Consider the following 13,292-nt stretch of genomic DNA (forward strand, 5'->3'; position numbering starts at 1 on the left):
TCTGGAGGTGTCAATTAATAATAATAATAATAGTAAATGTGTAAATAGTTCATATCTGATTAATGCAGGTTAAAATATAATTATCAGTACTTCTTAGAAATTCAAACATGCCAACCAATTATAGAAATTTTCTTAATTATTGGTTATTTATACACGTACATCCTGAATGCAACATGTCTTATTCCTTCTATATTAGTTATAGCATTGCATCCTGCCCTGTATGCAATGATACAATTTGCATGGTGCCTGGCATGAATGTTAAAAGCTAAACAACACGTGTTTAGCTATTACTCACTCATAAAAACATGAAGCCATCCAAGAAATACATGGTCTCTTAATGCCCTTTATTCTTCGAGGGAATAGGTGAACTCTTTACTCCTAAGTAACTTTTCAAATCCGGAGGGAGCCACACTTGGCTCTTCATCAGTCTTTTTTTGTTTTTAAATAAAATGTGTTCATTGTTTTTATGTGTATTACAGTTGTGCTGTCTTTTAAGTTCTTTATTATTGGCTCTATATTTTTCTGTATTAATTTTGCTCTTTCCTTTTCTTGTATTAAGTTGTCTATTATTATTATTACCTCATAATAATAACTATAGTTGTAATAATAATAAGTAAAATTGTAAAAAGAAAACACACAACAATTTGATCAGAGGTTTCTATGGTTTCATATATGTGTGTCTCACTGCTGATATAAGGGCCACATTATTCTAGAGGAAAAAATAAGTATAATTAATGAAAAGTCTACTAGTTTCATGAGTCAATAGACTCACATCTTTAGGATATTAAAGATAATAAAGGGTTTTAAAAACTAGTACAGGTGAGAAACTGAAAGAATATAACCGATTAAAAAATTAAATTAAACAATGTACATGTGGAAAGGAGAACTAGTTGATGCTGTCATGTTCTTTGAATAGTGTCATTTCTCAGGTTCAAGAAGTCAGATTTTTTGATGAAGGAAGACTAAAACTATGCAATTAAGCTCTAGTTTTTATTGCATTAATAGGGATACATAGCATTTCAGAGACCTTGAATTTTCTTACTTTCTTAAAATTTTCTTAAAAGATATCCTTGAAGTATGGAGTAATTACTTTGAAAAACTGCTAAATGAAACAAGCAGTGATGACAGCACAGTGATAAAAAACACTGACCAGGCATGCAGTCAGGAATACATATCCATACTTGAAGTAGAAAAAGCCATCAAAGGCTTGAAATGTGGAAAGGCAGCAGGAGTAGATGATATTCGACCAGAAATGCTGAAGTATGGTGGTATAAGAGTCTTACAGTGGCTGCACTGCATAGTTCAGAAAGCCTGGACAGAGGGACGAATTCCCGATGATTGGAGTAGAGCTCTCATAGTACCCATATATAAAAAGGGAAATAAAACTGCATGTGAGAATTACAGAGGTATTTCCCTACTGAGTGTTCCTGGCAAGATCTATGCAAGTATTCTTGAGAAACGGTTGAGAAGAATTGTGGAAGAAAAGCTTGGTGAAGAACAAGCTGGATTCAGGCCAAATAGAGGCTGTCAGGATCAGATCTTCACTTTACGACAAATAGTCGAGAAAGCATGGGAATATAACAAAGATCTGTATTTAAGTTTTGTCGATTTGGAAAAGGCATATGACAAGGTGCCAAGAGAGAAGCTATTCAATACGCTGCAGTTATATGGTGTCAATGGGGCATTATATCAAGCAATACTTAGTCTTTATTTGAGTTGTGAGTCAGCAGTTAGAATTGAAGGAAGATGGTTTAATGTTAAATCTGGTGTGAGACAAGGATGTACATTATCCCCTCTGTTATTCATTATCTATATGGATCACATTATGAAGGAATGTGGTATTAAACCTGATATCAAAATTGGAGATGTTAATGTCAGCTCTTTGCTTTATGCGGATGATGTTATACTTCTAAATAAATCCGCTACAAGTCTGCAAGATTCCCTGAGTAAATTGAATAGCTGTTGTAATAGATATGGTATGAAGGTCAGCAATAAAAAGACAAAGACAATGAAAATAGGCAGAATCATTGAAAATGTCAACTGTGTTGTGAATGGAGAACCTGTGGAACAAGTAAAACATTTCAGCTACTTAGGCACAATTTTTACTGAAGATGGTAAACTAAATATAGAAATAGACAACAGAATCAGCAAAGCTGGTATCGTGGGAAGTCAATTGAATAAATTCATATGGAATAAGAAAGAAATTAGTCGGAACACTAAATTAGCTGTATACAAGACTGTGTTCAAACCAATTTTAACTTATGGATCTGAGAGCTGGGTCAGAAGTAAAACACTTGACCAAAGACTAGAGACCGCAGATATGAGAGTCCTGAGAAAGATTAGAGGCGTGAACAGATGGCATCAATGGCAATATCATATTGAAAATGAGGATATTAGGAAAGAACTTGACATTGTCAGCATCCAGGAATGCGTTAGCAGAGCTAATCTCAGATGGTATGGTCACTTAAATAGAATGGGAGAGGAAAGATTAGCAAAACAAGTGTTCTCTGCCAGGTTGGCAGGAAAACGACCCAGAGGAAGACCAAGATATAGGTGGATTGATACGGTACAAAGTGCCTTAGACGATAGAAATATAAGATCTGATAATGTTGGAGTCTTGACAAGTAACAGACTGATTTGGAGGAAAATTGTAGATAGGAAGTTAGTAATGATGTAATTTTTTCATGTAGTACTGTCATATCCTGTACACCCCTTGAGGGTACATGGCAGGAATTTGATGATGATGATGATGATGAATTTTCTTACAAACAATTAGGTATTGATATAAGGCATTTTTGTTTTTCCTGAAGTAATGGGTGGTTGATATTGACTGTGTAAAAGGCCAGTTTAGACTAGTGTTGTCATTTATTTTAAACTTCTTTGACATGATCTGACAACCTGCCCTGGATGTGAGTTCAATGTAGCAATATGTAAGGTTTTAAAATTTGGAAAACAAAGATGGGATGCAGAATTTATGCTTGATGAGAATATATTGTTGGAGGTAGAGGAAATAAGAGATCTGGGGTGATAGTGGATAAGGATCTGAAATTTAGGGGACACATAGCCAAAATTGTGAAGACAACACAAAGGCTTCTGGGAATGATGTGGAGGACACTCACGTGTGGAAGTAGGGAGATTCTTGTTCCATTGTATAAGGCTTTGATTAGGCCACACATGGACTATTGTGCCCAGATTTGGTCACCGGGTTTTCAGGAGATGAAGAGATGTTGGAAAGGGTCCAAAGGCGACTGACTAAGGTAGTTTCTGACCTCTGGAATGTCGAGTATGAGGAAAGATTGAGAAGGTGTAATTTGCAGAGTCTGGTGGACAGGAGGAAGAAGGGAGATATGATAGAGACCTATAAGTTGGTAAGGGGTTGTTATAGGATCAGTGGTGGAGAAGTTCTACAGAGAATAGTGGGAGATCAGGGTAGAACCAGAGTTCATCCCTGAAAACTGTATAAAGAGAGTGTGAGTAGGGGAGTGAGAGTCAAGTGGAGTGAGAGTCAAGTTTTTTTCGTGCAGAGTTGTGAATGATTGGAATGCCTTGCCTGAGAGTGTGGTGTCTGCAAGGAGTTTGAGTGTGTTTAAGACGGTATGATGAGATGTGTGTGTGTGTGTGTGTGATAAAAGGACCTCCCAGATGAGTCTTTGACTCCATGAGGTCTTGGGGTAATAATAGTAATAATACAGATCTTCTGGAATGTTCTGTTTGGCCAATGTTGCAAATTCCACAAGAGCAGTGAAGGAAAACGACCCAGAGGAAGACCAAGATATAGGTGGATTGATACGGTACAAAGTGCCTTAGACGATAGAAATATAAGATCTGATAATGTTGGAGTCTTGACAAGTAACAGACTGATTTGGAGGAAAATTGTAGATAGGAAGTTAGTAATGATGTAATTTTTTCATGTAGTACTGTCATATCCTGTACACCCCTTGAGGGTACATGGCAGGAATTTGATGATGATGATGATGATGAATTTTCTTACAAACAATTAGGTATTGATATAAGGCATTTTTGTTTTTCCTGAAGTAATGGGTGGTTGATATTGACTGTGTAAAAGGCCAGTTTAGACTAGTGTTGTCATTTATTTTAAACTTCTTTGACATGATCTGACAACCTGCCCTGGATGTGAGTTCAATGTAGCAATATGTAAGGTTTTAAAATTTGGAAAACAAAGATGGGATGCAGAATTTATGCTTGATGAGAATATATTGTTGGAGGTAGAGGAAATAAGAGATCTGGGGTGATAGTGGATAAGGATCTGAAATTTAGGGGACACATAGCCAAAATTGTGAAGACAACACAAAGGCTTCTGGGAATGATGTGGAGGACACTCACGTGTGGAAGTAGGGAGATTCTTGTTCCATTGTATAAGGCTTTGATTAGGCCACACATGGACTATTGTGCCCAGATTTGGTCACCGGGTTTTCAGGAGATGAAGAGATGTTGGAAAGGGTCCAAAGGCGACTGACTAAGGTAGTTTCTGACCTCTGGAATGTCGAGTATGAGGAAAGATTGAGAAGGTGTAATTTGCAGAGTCTGGTGGACAGGAGGAAGAAGGGAGATATGATAGAGACCTATAAGTTGGTAAGGGGTTGTTATAGGATCAGTGGTGGAGAAGTTCTACAGAGAATAGTGGGAGATCAGGGTAGAACCAGAGTTCATCCCTGAAAACTGTATAAAGAGAGTGTGAGTAGGGGAGTGAGAGTCAAGTGGAGTGAGAGTCAAGTTTTTTTCGTGCAGAGTTGTGAATGATTGGAATGCCTTGCCTGAGAGTGTGGTGTCTGCAAGGAGTTTGAGTGTGTTTAAGACGGTATGATGAGATGTGTGTGTGTGTGTGTGTGTGATAAAAGGACCTCCCAGATGAGTCTTTGACTCCATGAGGTCTTGGGGTAATAATAGTAATAATACAGATCTTCTGGAATGTTCTGTTTGGCCAATGTTGCAAATTCCACAAGAGCAGTGAATTTTGTAGATAGTCCTTCCCTTTTGCAATAATGTTACCCTACATCTATAATTTCACTGATGTAATTATGTCTTTTCTTTGAAGTTATGACATAACAATGTCATAACCAGCATCTTTCATTTCATTTTACAAGAATTCAAGGTATTTTTTTACAGCCTCTGAGATCACCTTACCCACCCTAAGGAGTCTACAAAATGGATTCTTGTAGTATTTGCAACATTGGCTAAGCAGGACATTCTGAGGGAAATCTATACGTAAGTACATGTCAAAGATGCTGAAAAGAAATGACAACACATGTCCAGAATTGGCCTTTCACACAGTGAATATCAACTATCCAGTACACAATAAAGCACAGAAATGTCTTATATTGAACATAACTGTGTCATCAGAAAATTCAAGGATGCCTGCAGATGCCAAAACATCCTTACTCAGAGCAATAAAAAACTTGGGTTTATAATGCTGTATCAGATTTGGTCTTTGTTCACTAAAATCTAACATACTCGGACCTATGATATATATATTATTATTATTACGTAACACCTCCAGGGAGTCCAATGATTCAGTCTCCACTGCCCAATTCACCAGCTACTATCATCATCATCTATGCTAGCGCCATCTACCGCCTATCATCATCATCACTAGCATTTTCACAGACAATCACAAACATCCATGTCGATGGCTGGAATTGAACCTGCAGTCTTTTGTCTGGAGAGCGAATATGCAGACCACTTGGCCAACCAGGCTGGCAATCATATGCTAAATATCATATACTTAATCAAGGAACATGACAGAATTGGCTAGTTCTCCTTTACTTCATGTGTACATTGTTTAGTTTAATTGATATTTTTTAGTTTGTATATTTCAGTTTCCAATGTTTTGAGTTTATCTTGTTTAGTTTTTTTAAATCTTTTGTATAAGATCTTTAATCTCCTGATAATGGGATCCTATCAAGTATTAAGAAACTATCAGTTTCATGAGTCATGAAACTAATAGTTTCATTAATAAAGTAAATTTTTTTACTCCTTGCATAATGTGTTCCTTATACCAACAGTTAGACGTAGATAATAGTCTTATTTAAGATTAATATCTGTATTGTTTTTGATCATCAGAGTATTCTGTGCATTTTGAAGATACTTTCCAAGAAATGGTAATGTGAAATTTTGTTTACAGGTCCTCCAGGATCACATGGTTATTCTGGATTTAGGGGTTATCCAGGTAGGAAAGGTGAACAGGGACTTCTAGGAATTCCTGGCTTGAAAGGAAAACCTGTAAGTTTATTTAATTATTTCATTTTTATTCTGATTTGCTTTGTTAATATATATTTATTTCAATTAATTTCATAATAAAATAATGGATTTTCTCTTATTTACATTTATTCATTCTAGTATTTGAAATAGCATTTGGTTTTTAAAGCTTATTTAGAAAAATCTGTTATTTTGCTGAATAACCATATTCATGAAGCTGTTTTCACTTTTTTAATGAGCAGAAATGAATACAGGTGGCCCTTACCCACTGCATAATTTTCTTAATTAGTTATTATTATTATTATCTCAAGATCCCATGGGGTCAGACTCATTTAGGAGGTCCTTTTGTCGTACACACAGCTCATCATACCACTCAAATTCTCTGCAGACACCACACTCTCAGGCAAGGCATTCCAATCATTCACAACTCTGCATGCTAAAAACCTGCTTCTCACTCCCCTGCTCACACCCTCCTTATACAGTTTCCAGGGATGACCTCTGGTTCTCCCCTGATCTCCCAATGGTTTCTGTAAACCCTCTCCAACACTGATACTATAACAGCCCCTTACTAACTTGTAGGTCTCTATCATATCACCCACTCTTCCTCCTATCCAGTAGACTCTGTAAATTGCATCTTCTCAACTTTTTCTCATGGTTGACATTCCAGAGATCAGAAACTACCTTAGTCAGGTGCCTCTGGACCGTTTCTAACATTTCTTTGTCCTTCTGAAAACCAGGTGACCAAATCTGTACACAGTAGTCCATGTGTAGCCTAATCAAAGCCCTGTACAATGGAGCAAGAATCTCTTTACTTCTACAAGTTAGTGTCCTCTGCATCATTCCCAGAATTCTTTGTGTTGTCCTCACAATATTCAGGGACCACATTGCACAAGTTGTGAAGATGTCACATTAGATAATGGTAATGATGCAAAGGACCCTGAGATGTAGAAATTGAGAGGTTATGATGCCATTGTATAAGGCTTTGATCAGCCTCATATTGATTATTGCAGATTTGGTCACCAGGTTTTCATGGTGATGTGGATATGTTGGAAAGGGTCCAGAAAGGATCTAGAGAAAGCCAAGTAGGCTTGGCTGTTGGGCTGATGTTCTAAGATTTCAAGCTTCCCATATTTGGGGCAGTCTTATACTTCCAAATTTGTTGAGGTTTGGGGAGTTTTTTTAGAGCTGAGGCTGATTCCAAGAATAATCTCTCATATTTATACTTGCTACGGTGTAGTAAGATAACTTTCTTCCAGCATATTTTGTGGACTACCACCCAATTTAGCCCATAGGTGACATCTTTTAGTACTCTAGGACCAACTTCAGTTCTTGTCTTCAGCCATATTTGTTCAGTGTTAGTGCCTGCATGCAGAGGCATAGCTAGAGGGGGAAGGGGGAGCGGTCTGCCCCAGGCGGTACTTTGAGCATTTTTGAACTTTTGCAGTTAATTCTAAAATACAATCTCGAGAACTCAGTTCCAACTATTGTAATACTACTGCAAATTTTCCTCACAATTGCTGTAAGTGTTGCTAGTTGTGAGAGGAGTTTTTCTAAATAAAATTGATTAAGAATTACCTACATTACTATGAAATAGACTTTGCCAATATCATCGACAATTTTGTTAACAGAAAAGTAAGAAAAATAACATTTTAGAATGTTGAAGTTAAAGTTTTACTTCAAAAATAAACATAGTGTTTTAATTTATTTCCCTATACGTCGTTTTGACTTTTTGTAGTATTTTTGGTGTGTATTGAGAGGGGTGGTAAACTCAGGGACCACCCCGGGCAGCAAAACCTCTAGCTACACCACTGCCTGCATGCACATTTCATTAATTTTTATGTTTCCTGAAGATGGTAATGTAACATTACCGAAATATTGGAAGTATTAAAGATTTTTAATTAATATAACAGTGTACATTGTCTTTTTCTAAAAATTGACAGTTAATAATAATAACAATCATCTTCATAAAGTAAAGAGCTAAGCTGAAATAACTGATACATTCCGCCTGAGATAGTTGCTTGTCAAAAACTTGAGAAGTTGATTTTCTTGATTTCCAATACTGATCACCCTTTTCCTATTTGCTTGGCTAGTTTGTTTATACACTTCATGGTCACTACCCTTTACATGACCTGGTCTGTAGCAACATCTGACTAATCTAAGTAAGTATTTCATTCTGTTCACCTCTATCTCGCACCATACTTCCTCAAAACTGCTGCCACTATTCCCCCCCCCCCCCCCCTTACATCTCTACCTTGCATGGGCACAACTCCTTTTCTATTATTAATAGTGCTCCTGTCCCCTTTTTATCTTTTCTACCTTTACAAAAAATATAATATCCTTCCATCTCTATTCCTGTCATCCTCATCTAATTACATCTTACTTATTCCAAAATTTTTTTTATTGAACAAGCTCAATCAATGCAACAATTTCATTTCCTTTGCTTTTGTTACTTCTAGCATTTGTATAGAAATAGAACAGTTCATTTCTGAATCTATAACAAGCTTTGCTTATACTCGTTATTAAATATGACTATTCTATGCTTTTCTTGAGCCATTCTGCTTTTGACATTCTCGGGCTCAAGGTTTTCTTGCCCCATTTAATAATATTCATGTGTTACATTTACTGGTCTTCCAAACACTGATAACGATCCTGACCTCTTCATATTCATTTCCATGAAACTCAACCATCTACAATCCAGCAATCCAGATTGTGAGGTCATCTTCCTAGCTGACCTTAACGTCTACAGTTCCAACTGACTTCCCTATTCCAACACCACTGACCAAGTTGAACGAGAAGTAGAAGTCTTTGCAGTAAGTAATGACTTAACACAAATTTCACATCTACCTACTTGAATTCCTGATAACCTGCTTCACTCTCCAAATACTCTGGGTCCCTTTTTGATCAGTTCTCCTTCACTCCACATCCATTTCAAATCTTGCATCATTTTAATTGCACTCTGTTAATTGCATTCTGTTTTTCAACCTCTTGTCATTCATACCAACATCGATTGTTCAGCAGATCGGTCATTTGCTTTTTTATTATTATTATTATTATTACGGGTATCTCCATGGAGTCAGTAGACTCATCGCGGGAGACCCAAACTAGCAAAACAATATCTGTCGTATCTCTTCTTGAATTCATTTACAGACGAAGAGCTCACAACTAAGTCAGGCAATGAATTCCACTCATTCACCACCCTCCAAGCAAAAAACCTTGTTCTGACACCTTTGTTAACCACACTCTTCTTTAATTTCCAGAGATGACCTCTTGTTCTTCCATCACTATCACACAGCTGAAACATTTCCTCTGCATCAATCCTATAAAAACCTTTTAGTAATTTGAATGTTTCTATCATATCCCCTCTTCTTCGCCTATCAACCAATCTCTGCAATCCACAAGCTCTCAATCTATCAATGTAGGGAGCATTTTTTATATCACTCACCAATTTGGTCACTCTTCTCTGAACCCTCTCCACAGCCTCCTCATCTCCAAGGAATCCAGGTGACCAGACCTGAGCACAGTAATCCAAATGTGGAAGTATCAATGCTTTATAAAGGGGAATAATAACCTCTTTATCTCTGGATGTCAGTGTGTTCCTCAACAACCAAGTAATCCTATGTGCAATCTTGGACACCTTAGCAATGTGTCCTCTGAACTTCATCTCCCTATCTACCAATACCCCTAAGTCCCTAGCTTCATCAATCTCTTGGAGTACCTTTCCATCGATGTAGTACACAGCTGGTAATCTTTTAATCCCAAAATGCATGACTTTACACTTTTCCACATTGAACTGACATCCATTTTCTTTTGCCCATTTTACCAGCTTATTTAAATCCTCCTGCAAACTTTCAACATCAGCTTGATTTTTTATTGCACTACACAACTTTGCATCATCAGCAAACAACTGAATATCTCCCTTTAAGCCGTTTCCTATATCATTTATATACAAATTAAACAACATTGGCCCAAGCACAGAGCCCTGAGGCACACCACTGGTCACCTGCCTCATTCTGGACTCGGCTCCTCCATACATCACCTTATGGTATCTCTCCCTGAGCCATTCTCCTATCCATATCACCAATTTAATATCCATTCCCATCTGCTCCAATTTGCGTAATAGTGTTCTATGGGGTATCCTGTCAAAAGCCTTAGCAAAATCCAGAAGTACCACTGTGTAGCCAGTTCCTTTGTCCAACTCAGATGTTATTCTATTATGAATAGTTAATAGATTGCTAAGGCAGGATCTACCTTTAACAAAACCATGTTGGCCTCTATCGAGTATCATATCCTGATCCACCCATTCTTGAATTTTGTCTTTAACCAACTTTTCCAATACTTTTACCACTACTCCTGAGATGGTGATTGGACTGTATTTCAATACCGCAGTTTTAGAGCCACCCTTATGCAAAGGAACCACTTTGCCTAACTTCCACTCCCTAGGGACCATACCAGAGTTCAAACTTAAGTTAAATATCCAGGTGAGAGGGGTTGACAATTCATTTGCACATTCACGCAACACCCGAGCTGATATTCCATCTAAGCCTACTGCAGTGTTTGCATTTAATTTTTGCAATATATTTAATACCTCTGATTCTTTAGCTTCAATTCTCACATTAGGTATTGCTGTAGGTATAAAGATATCCTCACTTGGGTGATAGACTTTTGAAAAGTGGTCACTCAGTAACTCGACTATTACATCTGATTTTGTCACTTCAATACCATCAGCACCCACTAAGGTTATCCTTCCGAAGTCATTCTTCCTCTTACTTGCCACATAGCGGAAGAACTCTTTGGGATTACCCTTGATCTCTTTGGCTAAGGTCTTCTCATAATCTGATTTAGCTTTTCTTACTATGCTGGTAACCTTCCTAGCTTGAGCCTTGTACTGCTCATTGGTGTCCTGATCGCCTTTCTCCTTGTAAATTCTCCATAACATTTTCTTTTTTTGCAGTTCAAGCTTGATACTACTGCTCATCCATCTAATGCCTGCCTTGTTTGACCTCCTAACCATGGGGACACAATCTGATATTGCTTTCCTCAGATACCCGCTGATTTTATCCCAAGCACTGCTAACATCTTTCCCTTGCAATATGTTCTGCCATGGGATGGCTGCAAGCTCACTCCGAAGCTTGTTATAATTGCCTAACCTGTAGTTCCGTACATACCCCTTCTTAATAGAAAAATCCACAGATTTTGCAACCTCCCAAGTCAATACCACATGATCGCTTTCACCAACTGGAGGTAACGAGGACACCTTACTTATGCATATAACCTCTGAACCAATAACCAGGTCCAACACTCTCACACCACGTGTCCCTTCAGTTACGTGCTGTTTCAAGTAATTATCTCGTAGAAGATGTATGAATTCCATTTCCTTTTTGCTACGTGATATTTCCTCCTTCAAATTGATATCACCGTAATTAAAATCCCCCATAATAATCACCAAGCCTTCACTCATTGCACTAAGTTGCTGATGCATGAATTCAATATCTCCCCCCGTACTCCCTGGCCTATAGCAGCATCCAACTGTATATTTGGTTGCGTTGGTCACTATTTCGCACCAGACTGCCTCAAATGAACTCTCATTCACATGTCTATCATCATGATATACTACTTTCTTTGGCTGCAACACATCAGCTATCATCAACAGTACTCCTCCTCCTGTTCTATCTTCTCTATCCTCCCTGAAAATACTGTACCCATCACATTCAATTCCAGTGACCACATCTTCTGCTGACAGCCAAGTTTCACTAATGCCTACAACTTTTGGTGAGATTTCACTGACTAATGCCAAAAATTCTTCTCTCTTATTTCGAATGCTTCTATCATTGGTATACAAAAATTGCAGATTCCCTCTAGATCTTGTACCGACTTTAGAACTGATATATAAGTCACTAACTACCGTAGTCCTATGCCGATTTTTATCCCCTCTCTTCTGCAATTTATTCAGCCTATAAGGATCAATAAATACACAATCAGTGCTAAAGTTTCTCTCTCTTACACTCAACCTTTTCAATATTAGTTTCCCTGCCCAATAACTTCAACCTGTTCAGAAAACAATAACTTCTTCAATCGCTTATGTCCTTCCATGTTAAGATGCAGTCCATCTCTAGCATACAACTGCCTTTTTCCTTCAAACACACTCCAAACATCAACAAACTCCAGACCTCTTTTTCTGCACATTCTTGCAATCATATCATTCATTATCATTGCTCGTCTACTTAACTCGAATTGTCAAAACGAGGCAGCACACACACTATTCTCCCATTGACACTTTTCCTCTTCACAATATCTAATAATGTTCTTAAATCTTTTCCTACCCGATTTATACTACCTCTCAGGTCATTCGTACCCACCATAACTATCATCTTGTCTGCTTCATGCCCTCTCTTTATTGCTAAAGCCACTCTTTCTATTGTCCCATCAGCCAAGCACTCCTCATGCATACCACTCTCCATACCCTTAATCATAGAATCACCATATATTTTACCACTCTTAACTTCATTCAAGTCCACACTCATGGACTCATTCTCTACACTATTCAGCATGACTCTCCCAGCTTCATTACTCAACTCTCTATTACTTACCCCCCCCCCCACTCTCACTACATCTCATTTCTTCTAGGCCACTTGTGGTTTTATTATGTTGACTCCCAATCACTCCCATACTATTTATTACTGAATCATTCACCAAAGACTCACCCATATGTAATCCTGTTCTAGTTACTTCAGCTAAAGTAATATCTATAGTCCTAATTTCTCTGTTTAACACATTAAACTCAGCTTTAACTTCCAGTATCTCCTTACCGATCACTTCCACTTCCTCATGAAGAAGATGGTCATTTATCATTTTCATAAACTCCCGCCGAAGTTCTTCCGCTACGGTCCCGATGTCAGCTTCCATTCCTAAACGCTCCAGCCTATCCCGACACTTCTCACATACGTCGACATTTTCGTTCTTCTCATTTTGCCAGACTGACCACAGATCCTTCACATTTTTCGGTGCATACATATAGCAGTTTCCGCAACGCATCCATTGCGAAAAATCTAACGCTGAGCCAGCCTTTTTTTGTAGTA

The 13,292-nt window shown here is 37.8% G+C and overlaps 1 protein-coding gene across 1 annotated transcript in view; it reads left to right on the top strand.

The window, feature by feature from the left end:
• The window catches only part of LOC150100817 (uncharacterized), a 975,156-nt gene that overhangs the window by 486,421 nt on the left and 475,443 nt on the right, over window positions 1-13,292 (top strand). Inside the window, exon 19 of the mRNA XM_090401910.1 lies at window positions 6,143-6,240. Within this exon, the coding sequence (XP_090258036.1) occupies window positions 6,143-6,240 (98 nt within the window). The remainder of the gene's footprint in view (window positions 1-6,142; window positions 6,241-13,292) is intronic.

Source organism: Typopeltis vanoorti, chromosome 12 (genome assembly GCF_054136105.1).
Source record: "Typopeltis vanoorti isolate ZY-2024b chromosome 12, IOZ_Tvanoo_1.0, whole genome shotgun sequence".
NCBI lineage: Eukaryota > Metazoa > Arthropoda > Arachnida > Uropygi > Thelyphonidae > Typopeltis > Typopeltis vanoorti.